Source organism: Oryctolagus cuniculus, chromosome 4 (assembly GCF_051225735.1).
Source record: "Oryctolagus cuniculus isolate XC-2025 breed Fujian yellow rabbit chromosome 4, ASM5122573v1, whole genome shotgun sequence".
Lineage (NCBI taxonomy): Eukaryota > Metazoa > Chordata > Mammalia > Lagomorpha > Leporidae > Oryctolagus > Oryctolagus cuniculus.
The window spans coordinates 138,479,823-138,498,240 of record NC_142870.1 but is presented as its reverse complement, the minus strand read 5'-3'; the positions used below and the strand labels follow the sequence as shown (position 1 = coordinate 138,498,240).

The 18,418-nt window shown below is 43.5% G+C and overlaps 1 protein-coding gene across 1 annotated transcript in view; it reads right to left on the bottom strand.

Annotated features, from left to right (window-relative positions):
• SLC9A9 (solute carrier family 9 member A9) overlaps window positions 1-18,418 on the bottom strand; it is a 626,265-nt gene that overhangs the window by 94,537 nt on the left and 513,310 nt on the right. Inside the window, exon 14 of the mRNA XM_002716580.6 lies at window positions 14,352-14,431. Within this exon, the coding sequence (XP_002716626.3) occupies window positions 14,352-14,431 (80 nt within the window). The remainder of the gene's footprint in view (window positions 1-14,351; window positions 14,432-18,418) is intronic.

The window sequence follows — 18,418 nt, the reverse complement described above, 5'->3', positions numbered from 1 at the left end:
GTGGGAGCGCAGGATCTGGGGAGGAAGACTTCTCAGTAAGTCATATCCGTAGACTAAGAGGAGACTTACACACTCATCACCATTTTGCATATAGCAGGAAATCAGCTAGAATTTAAAAATAATAAAAACGTAATAAAATTCTTTGTTTATGTCTGCAGAGTGAGTCTGAAGGCCTTCAGGCCAATAAACCTGTCACTGAATTTAGTATCATTTCAACTTTATGAAGCACTTGATGTTTGCAAAGTGCTTGTACAATTACCAATTATCATAATGTTCGTCTTCTGAACATTTCAGTTCAGAGAAGGCCCGAGGACTTCAGAGCAGGGAAAAAACAATTGGCCAAGCTAGTTAAAGACCAGGCTTCTGAGTGCGTGCTGCAGGAGCTGTTTGAGATGTGGACTACTTGCTTATGAAGCTCTGGGCACCTCTTCTTCTTAGAGCACCCAGGTATTAGTACCGCAGCTGGCCTTGGTCAGCCACATCTCCTGACTGATACGCATGCACTGCTCTCGGGAGCTCCACACACAATTCTGTGTCTATGCAGCAGGGGAAGGAAAGCCCAAGTGCCAGGGCACAGCCAGGGGTGTGGGAAGAGGCATCTGCAGTTGCTGGAAAGGGACAAAGCTGTTGCAGTCTTTCCTGTTCCAGCCTTAAAGACACAGTCTAGGACTAGGGGTAGGTTTGCTCAGCAGCCTGTCAGTGCCAGAAGTCGGTTCCGGCCAGGTTTACGGGCAACAGGTCGGTGAAACCTAACACGCTGGTGCGTTTCAAGGAATTCCAAGGATATGGCTTCAAGGGCTGTCAAAGGCATGGTTTCAGGATGTGTCTGTTTCCTCTGGGAAGAAATCCGTTTTCTCGTGCTTCTGCCCCGACATTTGAAAGCACGCAGCACCAGCTACTGTTGGCAAGTGGCTGCCCCAGGAAGCTAAGTGTTGCTTTGAGGTCTGCTGCCATTCTGTTTCATCATTTTAGGAACAAAAAAGCAGCTTTTTCTTTGCAAGTGAATTTTAATTTGAACATTTTCTGTTAGATTAGTTAACTCTCCAGTTTCTGACTATAAATAGGTAACAGAAATACCACAAAATAAGTTTAGAGACTGACTTAGTTTTTGAGCTAGAGAATTTTCTGGTAGATCCTGATTCCTAACAATTACACTGCTAGATCATTTTCATTACAGAAAATTTAACAATCAGTGTCTTGGGGGCAGGCTTTTGGCGTTTTTGAATAAGACACCATTGAAGACGCCTGCCTATGATATTGGAGAGCCTGGGTTCAAGTCCCAGCTCTGCTCCCAATTCCAGCTTCCTGTTAGTGCACACCCAGGGGGTGCAGCTGGTATTGGCTAAAGTAGCTGGGCTCCTGCCACCCATGTGGGAGACCTGGATTGGGTTCTCAGTTCCTGGCTTCGGCCTGGCCCAGCCCCAGCTGCTGTGGGAGTGATCCTGGAGATGGCAGATTTCTCTGTCTTTCCAATGAAAAAAACAAAGACTTAATAAGAATCAATCTCTTTATGAAGTGATTCTTTTCTATGTTAACACATTTATATTTTGGAGCACTTGAGTATTCCACAATATCTTCCAAAGTAGAATGAGAACTTTCCTGTCCTCACTTTTATGCATATAAACAACTGGTGGGTGATGTCTGGAGCAACTGTCCTGACCATCTCCAATGTGTTGTTCTCCTTGTCACATCACTTTCCTCACGGCCACTAGTTCTCTTCATTACAACAAACTGGACCGTGCGACCCTGTGCTTGAGGGGCTGCATTAGTGCCTGCTGTCAATAAATACAATCTACTTTCTTAACCATGAACTTGGGGTCCGTACAATCTGAGTATCTGATAGCTCTTCAGGTGCACTTCCCACCCGTCCCACTGAAATGCTCACCGTTTTCCAAGCACTCACTCCATATTTCGTTTTTGCCTAAGCTATTTCCATTTCCAGAAGGTCTTTCACAGCCGCAGCCTCGCTCCTTACAGAATCTTACTCTTTTATCACCCAGTTCCAAAGTCCTTCTGTGTGGCTTTCTCCATTCGCCAAAGCTCAGTTGATTCTTCCCCTTCCTGGCTTCTACAACACTCGCTACGGTTTGAATGATGGTGTCCCCCCAAGTTCATATGTTGAAAGCTAACCTCCTAGAAGGCAATCATTTTAAGAGGGGGTGGTTGCTGGGAGATGATTGGTTCTGAGGGCTCTGTCCTTATGGTGAGACAGGTGTCTTTCTAGAAGCTACTGCAGGAGCTTGTTCACCCTTCCCACCATGTGAGGATGCAGCCAGAAGGTGCCACCTGTGAACCAGGAAAGGGGCCTTTACCAGATGGTATCACCTTGATCTTGGACTTTCCAGCCTCCAGAACTGTGAGAAATAAATCTCTATGGGGAATAAGCCAGCAGTCTAAGGTATTTTGCTAAAGCAACCGAAACGGATTAAGCCAACACTTTTTGCTCATGTTGTTCTAGTTCTTAGTGCATTAGCAGCTGGTGACTGTATCTCATCAGGATGCTGTCATCCTGAGGGCCACCATAATTTCTTTTTTATCTCTGTGCCATCAGAATAAGGTGGAAGACATACTTTTCCTATGGAACAAGTATTCAAGCCAAATTCAGCTAAAGCAATTGAAGAAACTATAAATAAAATGCTTTTTTATTCCCCCTGGGGGAAGAAATACTAAAACTAAAACCGATTCTGGAAGCATTGGGTGTATATGCCTGATATGTGACTGTCATGGGGACGAATCAGATCGGTGACAGAAGGGAGCTGTAGAGAGCACTTTAGCCAATGCCACATCACTCTATCTTTAGCCATCTGAGCCACCAAACAAAACATAAAATGAATGCCAATAAGAGAGACTTCTGATGCCACTAGGCATTGTGGGAAGAGTTGTTTCAAAGACTTATCCACTGATGTGCCAGAAAACTAAAAATAGATCTACCATATGACCCAGCTCTCCCACTCCTGGGAATATATCCAAAGGGAGTGAAATGAGCACATAAAAGAGATACCTGCATTCCTATGTTTATAGTAGCTCAATTCATAATAATTAGGATATGGAATCAGCCTAGATGTCCATCAACTGATGATTATATATAAAAAAGGGAATATATAAATAAATTTCAATATAATGGCTTATTACTTGGCTATAAAATGAATGAAATCCTGACATTTGCAACCAAAGGGGTGCAACTGGAGATTATTATGCTAAGTGAAATAAACAAGTCTCAGAAAGACAAATGCCACATTTTTCTCTTATTTTTGGAAGTTAATATATGCATATATACATACATGTGTCTGTATGTATATATATATATATATACATATATATATATATATATATAGAGAGAGAGAGAGAGAGAGAGAGAGAGAGAGTATAAAAAGGGTGTGGAGGGGCCAGAGCTATGGCATAGCAAGGGAAGCTGACGCCTGTGGCATCAGCATCCCATATGGGTGCTGATTCGAGTCTCAGCTGCTCCACTTCTGATCCAGTTTCCTTATAATGCTCCTGGTAAAGCAGCAAGGGATGGCCTAATTATTTGAGCCTCTGCACCCATGTGGGAGGTCCAGAAGAAGTTCCTGACTCCTGGCTTTGGATTGGCCCAGCTTTTCGGCCATTTCGGGAGTGAACCAGCAGATGGAAGATCTCTCTGTCTCTCCATCTTGCTTTGTAACTTTGCTTTCCAAATAAATAAATAAATTTTAAAAATTAGGAGTAAAATTGTTTTTTTAAAAGATTTATTTATTTATTTGAAAGTCAGAATTACACAGAGAGAGTAGAGGCAGAGAGACAGAGAGACAGAGAGAGAGAGAAAGAGAGAGAGGTCTTCCATCTGCTGATTCACTCCCCAATTGGCTGCAACAGCTGGAGCTGCGCTGATCCGAGGTCAGGAGCCAGGAGCCTCTTCCAGCTCTCCCACACAGATGCAGGGCCCAAGGACTTGGGCCATCTTGTACTGGTTTCCCAGGCCATAGCAGAGAGCTGGATTGGAAGTGGAGCAGCTGGGTCTCAAACTGGCACCCATATGGAATGCCGATGCTTCAGCCCAGGGCGTTAACCCACTGTGCCACAGCGCTGGCCCCAGGAGTAAAATTGTTTAAAAAAAGTGTGTGGATGTCATATCATTTGGTATTTAGTTATAAATAATGCTTCACTGAATCATAGCACGTAAATGACAATTTACCCTTCTTTCCCCACATGATGAATGCTGTCATTAATCCCTACGTGACATTAATATCTCTGGCTGCAAGAAAGGATAGTATATATGTGTATGTATACAGTGTTTACATTTGAAGTGATTGTGGCAAACTGTTAAAAACAAGTGTAAAGTAAAGAAACAATGGGCTTGTCCACGCTCTAGGGAGCTTCTTTCTGCTGCTTGGTCCTGATGCTGTGCCTCCCAGGCGTGCTTCTCCAGGCTGTCCTTCACCCTCTCATCCTGCTTCAAGTGTTCATGCTGCATGGGCTGCAGGCCTCTCTCCACGCTGTTCCCTCTCCAAAATGCTCTTCCCCTGCCTCTCATTATTTAACCCCATTAGAAAATTCCAGTTCCTCCATGTACCCTTTCTCTCATGACTAGAAGAACACGATTCATTTCTCCAACAACTCTTCCCTTAGCCACCGGCACACTTATCTCTTTGCCTGCTCTTATTTATTAGTTGATTTGACATGAGTTGAGAATGTACCGTCACTGTCTACCTTGGTGAAATAAACGTTAATTAAGGCAGGGCCACTCTTGCTTTGTGTGGTGCCTACCACAGCGTCACATGCAGACAGGTGTGGAGTAACTGGAGTCCACGAGATAGACCCGGGACTGTCTCCCTGTCAGGTGATAATACATGAACCGAGCGGCCAAGGCCCGTGCTGCTGATGTGTCTCTGGTAGCTCATGAATTTGTTGGCAGCCTGCAAATATCTTGGCTCCTACAGCTGGGAAGGAGTGACCAAGTAACAATTGAAAATTTAAACAAAATACTTTTTCCCACGGGGGAGAATTATTACAATTACATTTAATACTGGCAACAGTAAGCTGGTACACATGTTTTATGAATCTTAGCATCTTTTCTTTCTCCTCTTTCTTAATAAAATGATTTAATAGCGACCTAGAAATCATCAATATAACACCACATTGCTAATGGTAAAACACTGTGGCTTCACCTGAAAGGTGCAATTGAAAGATTTCCTTTTATCACAGGAAAGTACAAGAGGAATAATTATCATCAAAGGCTGGTATTGCTTCCATTGTGGAACTGAAAAATTGCTGCACTTCTCTATCAAGTCAAAATTGCTATCTGTAGTATAATTTCCAGAAAAATAACTACAGGATGATGGCCTATAATGTAGAAAAATCATAAATGAAACAATTGCATGTGCAGGACAGAGAAATCAAAAGAGCAGCTTAACACCCAGCTACATGCATTTAGTCACAATCAAATATGAAGAATTATATCTAACATACAGCCCAAGTGAAACCTTTTGTTTATGGAGATGCAAGACTGTTGCAGTGTTAAAAATACAGCTGTTGAAGCTAAAAATTATCACAAGCATATAAAATAGTGGAAATTTTAGTCACATGCAGATAACAAATGACAATCAATATCAAATGCATTACATGATGTGTCTCTTTAAGACATGTGATATCCAGGGTGGTGCTGTGATGCAGTGGGTTAAAGCCCCGGCTACTGAGCCAGCGTCCCATATGGGTGCTGGTTTGAGTCTTGGATGCTCTGTTTCCGATCCAGCTCCCTGCTGGTGGCCTGGGAAAGCAGTAGAAGATGGCCCAAATGCTTGGGGCTCTGCACCTATGTGGGAGACCCAGAAGAGGCTCCTCGCTCCTGGGTTCAAATGAGCTCAGATCCAGCTGTGTGGCCATTTGGGGAGTGAACAAGGAGATAGAGGGAGGGCCTCTCTCTCTCTCTCTCTCTCTCTGCCTCTACTTCTCTCTGTAACTCTTTCAAATAAATAAAACAAATTTTACCAAAAAAAGACTTGTGATATCAACAGAGAGTAATGAGGAAATAACATCAACATTTATTAAGCACTGTTTTAAGTGCTTTGTGTTAATGCATCTAATCATCAAAACAAATCCGTGAGGTAGGGACTTCTGCTAGCCTCAGGTTTCATACTGACAGCTCAGACAAAGAGATTTCAACAAGTAGCAAGTGGATAAGCTGTATTAGCAAACAGTAACTCCTAACCACTGAACCACACTTTCATTTTTCTGGATAAAAAGTCAACAGCAAGTTTTCTAAGTAGGTCCTACTTTTACCTTACATGTATTCCTGAAAAGAAATTTTAAAACAAAACCGTATTAGATGCAAGCACTGCTAGAATTTTTCATGGCTTCATCCCTGGGGCCCAGAATGGAGCCTGGCACGTGGGAGAATATCAATAAACAAACGAAGGAATGCATGAGTAAGGAAAGCCGAATAGTGCTTCGCACCGAGAAAACACTCAGTAGATGTTTTCTGAACTAGATTTAAAGGAATGTATTTTGTGTTTTTTTTTGTTGTTGTTGTTCTTTTGTTTTAAAGATTTATTTATTTATTTGAAAGGCAGAGTTACAGAGAAGCAGAGGCAGAGAGAGGGAGAGAGAGAGAGAGAGAGAGAGAGAGAGAGAGGGCTTCCATCACTGGTTCATCCCCTGGATGGCCGCCAACAACCAGAACTGCGCCAATCCAAAGCCAAGAGCCAGGAGCCAGGAGCCAGGAGCCAGGAGCCAGGAGTCAGGAGCCAGGAGCCAGGAGCTTCTGGGTCTACCATGCAGGTGCAGGGGCCCAAGGACCTGGGCCATCTTCTACTGCTTTCCCAGGCTGTAGCAGAGAGCTGGATGGGAAGTGGAGCAGCCGGGACTAGAACCAATGCCCATATGGGATACTGGCACTACAGATAGAGGCTTTACCCGCTACACCTCAGTGCTGACCCCAGCAATGTATTTTGCAAAACTATTCTACAAGGGAAGAGTTACCTTCTGATTTCTTACTTGTGTAAATCTAAATTTTTCATATTGTTTGCTTACAGTGCAGATGAAATGAGAAAGCATTCTCACTGAATAAAAATGCTATTAAAACTTTTTATAGGGGAAAAAGCAAAACAAAGCAGAGATGCCAAAGCTCATATAAAATCCTAGGATCATTGTAGAAAAACTCTTATCATCTTGGGACCCACAACTTTTTATAACCACAGTGGGGGACATTGCATTTAAATAACAATTCACAAAGTCAGATTTGTAGTCCCTTGTCAGGTCTCCTGAAGAGTTTTAATCCAACTATGGAGTACTGCAATGGGCTTAAGCCAAAGGGTCTTGGGAAAACTGCACTATTTAAGTGTTTTATGTTTTGGTTTTGAGAGACCAATAAGTGAGTTACCATTAGTAGGTAACTAGCATTATAATAGCTAGCCAAATTTCTGATGGATTCAGCTAAAACAGTAGTGGTGTGTATCATTCTTACTACACGGAAGAAAAAATGATGGAAGAGCCAAGTGATGACCTGCACAAAAGACAGCACATGTTTCCAGGTCCTGTTAAAATTCCCCTGCATTTCTTCCCACCAGAAAGTCATGAGAGCCTAGGGAACTTCAAGTTCCACTTCACTTAGGTGTTAAGCCAAGGGTTATCTACAGCATCCTTCTACAGTGGCGCCTGTGAGGGCAAGGATGACCAGAAGCCAAGTTGAATTCCCAATGAATTACCCAGGGGGTGGGAGTGGTGGCTGCATTGCTTCCCAGAGCAAGATTGGTTCCTCCCTATGGCCAGTTTCTCAGGGAAGCAGTTGTAATGTTTATGCCGGGCTTTCAGTACCCAGTATATCGCCTAGCACATGGTAGGCACCCAATAAAGTATGCATTGGACATAGGATTGCTTCCATCCTCTGCAACTTCTGCTTACTACTGGAAGTTAAATATACCTCATCCCCAGACTGGGGAAACTTTTGGTGAACCACCATAGAAACTATCACATCACAACAGTCAAGTGTACGCCAGGCACTTACACAGTGGCATCACCTGTATTATCAGTGCTGCTAGAACCTGGTGGATGGACCACCTGAATGGATACAGCCTGCTCTTCTGCTGGTTATGAACGCAGGCTCCCCACCCACCAGTAACCTTGGATATGACTTTTTCCTCCTTTGGATTCAACTGCCTCATTTATAAAACAAGGATCACAAAACGAACATTCTTTGCTCCTCTGAGGATTTTTTGAGAGGTAGACTCAAGTCATTCACAAGGCCACAGTACTACCCCGATAAATAATTCATGGGGTCTTCAGCTCAACGCAGGGATCATCATTTAAAATGGAAATTGCTGCCCATGATATCCAGACCTAAGATTTAAAGTAAGTGTGACTATGTGGAATATAATAAATTCTGTCAAGTTTTAAGAGGGGAAGGATTTTGTCTTCCTTTTCTTTTGGTAAGACTAAAATGCCATTACATTATAAAATCCATTAAATACTTGGTTTTGAGTATCATTTTGAGTGACCTTGATGTTCACATTTACTTTTCCTAGAGTGGAGTCCCAACCTGTCACACAGTGGGACAGAAGGAGGTGTGGCACCTGCCACTTTCCTTGCTGGACTCTTTGAAATGGAAAATGTGAGAGCAGGAGCATGTACACACAATGCCATGGCGGTTTGTTTTGTTGGTGACACCGCACTGTGCTCTCATTCCACACCAGCGATGGGGAGGAAGTCTCCATCCCCCTGCTTTCATGTAATTCTGTTACAGTGTGAACTTGCCAATCCATTGTTATCTTTCTGCTTTCTTTACACTCAATAAAGTGTTGGCAACCACAAGGTAAGTCCCTATTTGCAGTTGATTGTCCACCTACAGGAAATGCTGAAAATGATTTGGGGCTGTCCTTTCTGTTTTAGAAAAGGTCATTTTTATCCTGTGTAATTCACAATTGTAGGACTAATATATACAGATGCTTAAGGAACGAGATGATGAATGACAGAATGGAAAAAGACTAGGAAGCAGACAGTCTGGCAGGATCATTAGTCACCTGCGAATAAGGCAACCTAAGATTCCCATGCTGGCTGTAACACTGAGAATCTGAGCAAATAATTTTACCTGGTATCTTACAATCTGAATCAGGAGACATCAATTTCTGCTTCTAACCTCATTGTTTGAGATTGTTCGTGAGGTTGATAAGTGGCTCCAACATTTTGAGTTTGGTACTAATAAAATAACATGATTGGTGAGATAAGATATTCAAAGTCACCCAGAGAATAGCTTCCAAACCAGAGCCATGCTTGAATATACCAGAACAGCTGTATTAATGAAACCCTAGAAGGGTAACCCAACCCAGGAAGGAGGGCAGCAGAAGGAACAGGGATCCAAGTCTGCTCTGAGTAGCTGTTGCTGTCCCTGTCCCTGTCCAAGGAGCTAGATACTGACGCTGGGGGTTGAGGTGTCTACCTGGAGTAGCCTGGATGAAAATACTAATATTATCCATGCAGCCTATTTTGCTTTCAGACTCACTTAGCAACCTTCAGATAACTGATGGATCTTCCTGCTATATCAGTCTGAAATGCAGGTGTCCGAGATGGGAGCCACTGCTTGCTTGCTTGATCGGTTCATTCACTCAACAAACATTAAGAATCTACTCCCTGCACTGTTCTATGCCCTGAGGACAGATCAGTGAGTACAAATAGACCCCAACCTCTGTCTCAGAGAGCATCCATCCTGGTTGGAGGAGACCATTGAACAAATAAAGCACACAGTGTGTCAGATGGTAATGATAAAGTGCTATGGTGAAAATACAAAGAAGGGAAGGAGTGAGGGAGAGACTGCTAATTTAACAATGGGAGCAGGAAGGTCTCCTGATAAGTTAAATGAAAGAAGTGAAGGTAGGAGGCACTAAATGTCTTGAGGGAAGATGGCCTTGTGATGTCTGAGGGAGGCCAGGGAGGTGTGCACCAGGGAGCCAGATGGGACAGAACTGTGACTTGAGCCTTCCCATGGCTGGAAAGAAGATTCCTTTCCATGGGGGTGTGGTGATTTAGGAATCTGGTGTAGTCTGTACTTCTGCCTGCTTTGAGCTTGGCTAGAGTGAGTCTATCTTTTATGAGATTGAACCACTCTTAGATTCTTTGTCACATTTAACTTTCTGCCCCCCAAAAGCTGAGGATATAAACTCAAACTTGGGGACTTCTTCATGGTGGTGCTATTTGAGCGACCAACAAAAACCCCAAATCTTTGTATCATCTCATACAGTGTCAATAGAGGCTTCAGATGTGAGTTCTGCACTATATAATGTAAGGAATCATAATTATTTGTGGTTTTAATGGTGGCTTTACAAACATTGAGATACAGAATTTTACTGGTAGACTAAGAGATCATGGACGAAGAATTGTTAACTATAAAGTTCACTGATGGACTTTGGAGTGAGACAGATCTGGGCTTGTATCACAGAATTATCACTTAATAGCTATGGAGGCTTAAGAAAGTTATTTGAGAGTTTGTTTCTTTCACCATAAAGAGTGTGGTGGGAAAAATTAAGTAAAACGAAGAGAGTGGTTGTAAGGATTAAATGAAGCAATGTTCCTGATGGCAACGCATTGGTATTCATTCATTCTGTTTCTCCTCTCCCACTTCTCAATTTCTTTGCACTGTGAGAATTGCTGCCCACAGGGAATCATAATGCAATATATATATATTTTTTTTGACAGGCAGAGTGGACAGTGAGAGAGAGACAGAGAGAAAGGTCTTCCTTTTGCCATTGGTTCACCCTCCAATGGCCGCCGCGGCCGGTGCACTGTGGCCGGCGCACCGTGTTGATCCGAAGCCAGGAGCCAGGTGCTTCTCTGGGTCTCCCATGCGGGTGCAGGGCCCAAGCACCTGGGCCATCCTCCACTGCACTCCCTGGCCACAGCAGAGAGCTGGCCTGGAAGAGGGGCAACCGGGACAGAATCCGGCGCCCCGACTGGGACTAGAACCTGGGGTGCTGGCGCCGCAGGCGGAGGATTAGCCTAGTGAGCCGCGGTGCCAGCCCATAATGCAATCTTAATCAATCACCACTTTTGGCACCAAAGGCTTCTTACCGTACTCTCAAATATGGACGCCAAGGTTGTCATCAGAGGGGCTGAATGAATCCACCGTGCACTTGTGTTATGCTACACGTTCTAGATCTCCCTACCTCCTTTAGAGCTGGGGAGGGGAAGGAAACACCTACTGTGAAACACTCAGTGTGGTGCTCAGCCAGTGCTCATCCTCATTAATGTTAACTTTTACCATGTCTATTTCATACCTTCTGAGAAATTTTATCGGAATGTTGTATGTATTAGTTATGTTATAAAAAAGTAAAATAAGACACAACAAAACTATGTGAGTGGCAGTGGTTTATCTTATTGATAACAATGGTAAACTATGAGGGGTTCTCTATTCTTTTGTCCAAATATTGGGCATAAACTGAATGGGAACTGGGAGCTGTGATGATTAGTTACACATGTCAAGTTGGCTAGACTACTCCATTATTCAAACCCTCTCTTAGGTGTTGCCGTTGAAGGGGATACCTCCAGTCAGTTGACTTGTCAGCCTCACCCAATCAGTGCATGGCCTCAGAGCAAAACTGAGACTTCCCTGAAAAAGAGAGATTTTTCCACATGACAGCAGCATCAGCTCTTGCCTGAGTTTCTAGACTGAGAGCTTGCCCTACAGATTTTGGACTTGTCAGCCCCTACAATTGTATAACTCGATTCCTGGAAATAAATTATATGTATGCATATAGGTGCATATGCATATATATTGGTATGTATACATACATATGAGGGGTCTTTCAAAACATTGTGGACAATGCATATTATGAAAAAACTATACCTGACTTCCTAAATTTTGGTTGTACTACAGCAAACTTAGTTTGAAATTTCCTTTTTCCTGGAAGTTTTTGAAGCACTCTCAAATATATGTTTGTAGAAAAATAGAATAAAAACGTAAGTTTATTTTGGTGCAGAAAACTTGAAAATCATGCGCAATTTTTTCATAATATGCATGTCCATGTACTTTTTGAAGACCCCTCACCGTGTGTACTTCTGTTTCTGTGCCTTGGAGAACCCTGACTAACATAGGTATAAATGAAGGCTTATTTATCTGTCTCTCTCTTTTGTCTGTAATTCTTTAGGATGCCTATTTGCATGATGTAATTTTATTGAAATGAAAACTCAACAGCTCCAAACTGCATAATAAATCTGTTTCAGCCTCATGACAGTTTCTTTTTGGTTGGAGCCGAGCAACCTGACCCCCGAGGTGTGGAGATCATCCCTACACTGACAATGGTTGGCATGGCCTAACCTCTCAGGTCCGCAGGGTGCATCACCTGGGTTCTGGGTGAACAATAGAATGAACATAAATGCCAAGTGGATAATTTGTCTCTAACAATATAGATGTGTCAAGAGGGCAGGGAGTTGAAACTGTTTGGCTTGCTACTCTCTAGGTATAAATTCAGAGCACAAGCAGGATACAAAAACTCCTGTAAGTGGAAATGTATTTGTGCCGAGATGGCATCCCTGCAATTTCTAGAATGAATGCACAGGAGGACAAATTACCATAAGAAGAGATATTACTGAGAGTGTAAATCTGCTTCCATTTTTGCTAGTCTGTCCATAATCATATGGAAATAAACCCTTGGAGAAAAGTGAGATAAAAACTATGACATCATCTGAATTTTGTGTCACTGCTTTAAGCTACAAGCTTGGGTGGGCTCCAGCCTTCATTTTCTCATCTCCAAGTTAATTTTTCTACTTTGTTCATTTTTTTTCATTGTAAAGCCTTTCTTACAGCACTGTCAGAGAATCTGAACAAAAACAACTTTTAACACATTTCCAATTCATCATTTTGTTGCTGATATCTCTTAGTCATTTGTAGACTTTTTATAACTTTGTACACATTTGGATATCAGACACTCACAAACAAAGGCAGGGGCAAATTCTGTCTCTCCAAGAGAGATCAACCAGGAGCACCAACCAGCAATTACCTTCTCAGAACTACCTTCCGTTAGCGAGTCCAGACATGAGAACTTCTAAGAGGTAGTCAGTGGTTAAGATGGACTGACTCGAGGGGATGGAAACCTACACTGTCCCTAAAAGCTCACGATTGGGCACGACAAGCCTACTGGCCGTAGACAGAGCTATGGAAAAGCTAAATGTAACCTCCAAAAACCTCTGCCTTCCACATCACCATTTTGTAATTTTTGGAACGCTCTTATCTTCGGAGAACTGCTTTCTAATTCTCATGTTGTTTCATTCTGCTTATCTCTTCAATCTTCAGTTGGCTTCACTTCTTTCTTCATTTTTCCCTATTTTCCACAGTCAGTCCTTTAGCTTGCTCTCCTCTCACCCCCATTGTGAATTTCCCATACTTCTCATGCCTTTCTCTCTTTTCCATTTTCACCTCTTCTTTGAATTTCTTTGCCCTGTTTTTTAATTCTTCTTCCTCTGCCACTGATCTGTTATGGCTTTAATCATTGCTCAGGGGCTTAAAAGCACCGAGGGACTGACATTTCTTCCCTGAAAAGGAGAGGGATTTGTGACTGTGGAAAAACCAGCTACAAAGACCCAAGACATTCAATTTACAGTGCAGTTCTTTTCTTTCTTCTTTAGCGCTTTAGCTTGGATTAGAGATGGACCACTCACTGCATCTCACAATGGCAAAGCGCTCCAGGCCTGACTTCTCTGCCCTGTGCATCACATGACAAGGTGGATCGCAACTACTATGTTTACACTGATTGCCAGAATTTTAAGAACTGCCCTTTGCCAGAAATGGCTGACTCAAGTCTGTCTGGAAAACTAAAACAGTGCTATTTTATGCTCTGATGAATCAGATTCATTCTCTGCCCATTCATTTTGAGCCCCTCCCCTCTCTTCATTTTTTACAGCATTCAGAAAAAAAAAAAAAGGCATAGCTATGGTTTTCTAGGAAAAGAGTGCAAGAGCTTTGTCCAAGTGACCCTGGACAAAGGCTGCAAAGATTTTTCACATAATACCCTTAATCAAGAAGGTCTTTTTGGCCAACTGGACCGAAAGCAAGATCTTGATAAAGGAAGAGCGGTAAACTGGATGGGTTCTTCAAGAGTCTATGTTTTTAGAAAGTACTAGATTAGATTAAGTTGCCAGGAAAACAAAACACCAAATGCATTTGACTACGAGATGTCACTTGAGCTGCACGTCACCATCTAAGTATGGACTCCAGAGCGTTTTAACTGAAGGACTCATCCCTTTCGATAAGTTTGGCTGTGAATGTGCGTTACCTCTGCGTTTCTTGACGAGCAGACGCACATACCTTGATGTTGAAGGGCTCAAAGTCATTCTCTGGTGCGCAACAGGATCAGGACAGGATCCGTGAGATTGTTACTATCAAAGGATACTTGTGGTCAAAGCCATACCACATCCTGAAGAGCCGGGCGCTCTCTGCTTTGGTTGTGCTTTTATCCAAGTTATTTGCTTCCTGGAAAGAGATAACGAAAAAGGATAAATAGTCAAACATATTTTATATAAAAATATACATCAAACCAAATTAAATTTAACTATGTTAAAAAAACAATCTTTCTAAGTATAGGCATTTTCTTCTGAATGGTGAAGCAGCTGCCAAGCAAATTAGCTCATAGATCTTGCCATGCGGATGTGATTCCTCAAGTAGAATTCAACATTTACTTTTCTTAATAATCTTGATTTTACGAAGCAACTAAGAAATGCCACTTTTTGGCCATCAATAAAAACGATATCTCTGTCAGGTTGTGGTGATGGGAATTTTGTAGTTACTTCTGTTCTGTTTGGATGGCATTTATTTATGGATTACCAAAAGGTCAAGGCTAAGAGATGATGCCAGCCTCATAATTGTTAAACTCATTCGCCTTCATTTTCTTTTTGGCAGATCACTACCAATGGCTGGGGCTGGTTTTGCTATCTTCCTGCGTAGACGATGAAGAGTTCTGAAAGAGATATTCCTGGTGGGAAGCTGTAATCCCTCATACTGTGCTTCATTCTCCCCTGCCACCCTCTCCCCTCTGCCCCAGGGCTACAAAGGAAGAGAGGATGAGAAGGAATTGAAGACAAAAAAGAGAGAGAGAGTATTTGATGGCATTCATGTGCGAGTAGAAGATGAAAATGTGAGAAAAAGGAAAGAAGGTGAAACACTTTGAGAACTTCAGACACACTTGATGATAAAATTTGCAGAGTGACACAAAGGATATTCCATGACATTTTTACTCTGTGTATCCCATTTGGCATATTGAGAAAAGAGAATTCCAGTCAGTTGCAATTACCCCCGCGATTAAAGGCATTTATATCTTTTTTTTGGCATTTATATCTTTTCTTAAGAAGATTTATTCATTTATTTGAAAGGCAGTGTAACAGAGAGGCAGAGGCAGAGAGAGGTCTTCCATCTGCTGGTTCACTCCCCAAATGGCCACAATGGCTGGAGCTGAACCGATCCAAAGCCAGGAGCCAGGAGCTTCTTCAGGGTCTCCCATGCAGGTACAGGGGCCTAAGGACTTGGGCCATCTTCTATTGCCTTCCCAGGCCATAGCAGAGAGCTGGATTAGAAGTGGAGCAGCCAGGACTCCAACTGGTGCCCATATGGGATGCTGGCACTACAGGTGGTGGCTCTACCCACTATGCCACAGCGCCAGCCCCAAGGCATTTATATCTTAATGTGGATATTGTTGTTTTGTTGGGACCATGGTTTCCACCTCCAAATTTCACCATGAGTTGGTAGCCCAGGAGTTACGTGAGCATTGTTCCAAAGATTAGATGGTGCATGGAAGTTGAGGGTGATCCATGGGCTCACAAAAGCCAGCCCTTGGGAGAGCCCAAGAGGATCTGCTGTCATTCATTTGTTTAATTATCCCTTCATAGTCAGTTCCATTATTGGTTAATGGTAAATGTTAAGGGCTCTATTCTGCCTTCTGAAACATATATATACTACCAGGTGCTTCAAGTGCCATTCTCCACATGTGAAACGAGATGACAAGGAAGTAAAGTGTGGTCCATCTTGAATCAGCCACTTACTTTTTGCCTAAAATGATTGAAGCAGGAGTGGATGTTAAGCCTGGCAGGTAAGATGCCTATATCCTATATCCAAAAGCCTGGGTTCAATTCCTGGCTCTGGCTCCTCACCAGCGTCCTGCCAGTGCAGATCCTAGATGATGGTTCAAGTAATGGGTCCCTGCCATCCACACAGGAGACCAGGATCCAGTCCCAGCTCATGGCTTTGGCCTTGTCCCAACTCTGGCTGTTGCAGGCATTTGAGGAGTGAACCAGTAGATCTCTCTCTCTCTTTCTCTTTCTCTCTCTCACTCATACACACACACACATACACACACACATTCTCCCTCTCTCTCTTTCTCTCTCTCACTCTCTCTCTCTCCCCCTGCTTTCTCGAATTAAAAAAAAATGTTTAAGCAGAGACTCACAGTGAAATTTAAATTCAAATTTCTCATTGCCCTTCTCATCGGTTGTCCTAAGATATCTGAATGTCAAATCTTGTGTGGTTTCCCAAACAGTGGTCCTGAATATGCCACTGTTCACATGATATTGATGGGAATTCTGGCCAATCATGCAGATAAGGATGGGTCTGACAGTGTTACACACATTTCTTAAGCGCAGGACTTCTCAGGGCCTTTATGTATAAATGAACACGGTAAATCTTCAAGAGTAACAAACTTCTGTCTTCTGATAGAGTTGGAGTGTCAAGTTTTATTAGCTCGAGTTAGGATTTATTTGTATTTCCCCCTAAGGGAAACCGGGACATCTGCTTCAATTTCCACACTTCCTTGCACTTTTCTCTTGATATTTCCACCCAAGAAAGGTGTCAGATGTGCACACCACGTTTCCTCCACCATCACGCAGCATCTGCAAGTTCTTCCTGAGCTCCCATCCCCCAGCAGCATGTTGGGGTTCAGCCGGCAGAGCAAAACTGCTCATGCGGAATGAAACTGATCAGAGAGAGCTTGGGGAAAACAGTGGGGCCTCCCTCCTTCCCACAGGCACTTACTGATTTCTGTCCCTTAACAGGCATAGGTGACTTTCGGTGGCTGATGACAGGATAAATGATTGAACCTTATAAAAAGGAGTGTCAGCAAATTCCTGGGCTTGTTTATTTGTTTTTTCAAGGAGGGGAGGGAGGTATAACGGAGAGCTCTGCTGACAACCAGGGCCCAGGACCCTGGCAGACGCTCTGCGGCAACCCAGCTGAGCGATGCTACAACGCCAGTCCCTAGTTATTGAATGCTCATTCATTCTCAGCAGCGCGGCACATTATCCAGTCATTAAGTTTTTCAGTCATTATTTCTCACTTCTCACAACCATCCATCAAGGTGGGGCACGTTACACCTACGTTGCCCATGAGGACCTAACAAAGCACAGAGAAGGGAAAAAGTGAGCTCAGGGTCATGTGGCCAGTGAGCACGAGCTGGAATGTTGGACTCCCAAGACGATGTTTCTTTACACAACAGCTGACTCAGTTTTTCAAAATGTGGGAAGCATAGGCATTCTACAATCAGGCTTCACTGGCCTGCAGCTTCCTGGACTGTAAAACGATTTGAGGAAATTGAACAGGCTGGTCGCCCAGGTCCCAATCACATGGAAAATACTTATTTTTTAAATGACAACTATAACAGCTAATGCTTCCTGGACACTTACCATGGGAGTGTGGAACCCAGTGTAAGTGCTTTACGGCTATTAACTCTTTAGATTCTTAAGAGAATTTGATGAAGTATGTTCTACTCTTATTCGTGTTTTATAGATGAGAAAACCAAGGCAATGGGGGCATGGCACACTTGGGGCCCCTCAGCAGCCAGGATTCCTCTCATCTAGATGAGGCACCCAAGGAGCAAGGTGGGAGCAAACTGGAGCAAAGAGATACCAGAGGGCTGGCGCCACGGCTCACTAGGCTAATCCTCCACCTGCGGCGCCGGCACACCGGGTTCTAATCCCGGTCGGGGTGCCAGATTCTGTCCCGGTTGCCCCTCTTCCAGGCCAGCTCTCTGGTGTGGCCCAGGAGTGCAGTGGAGGATGGCCCAAGTGCTTGGGCCCTGCACCCCATGGAGACCAGGAGAAGCACCTGGCTCCTGCCTTCGGATCAGCGCGGTGCACTGGCCGCAGCACGCCGGCCGCAGCGGCCATTGGAGGGTGAACCAACAGCAAAAGGAAGACCTTTCTCTCTGTCTCTCTCTCACTGTCCACTCTGCCTGTCAAAAAAAAAAAAAAAAGAGATACCAGAACAGGGAGATGGGGCTGGGGTACTGGGGGTATCACAGATGCTGAGCTACAGCATCTGCATATACTGCTGAATACTAGGAAAATGCATGGCTCCCCTCGGCGGGGTGGCCTGCCAGTGACTTTGAGAGTGTCCCATAGAAACGTAACTTCAGTGAGGAATTTCTCTAGACTCCTAGACAGTGATGTCAGGGCTCCCACGGTCTAGAAGACTCTC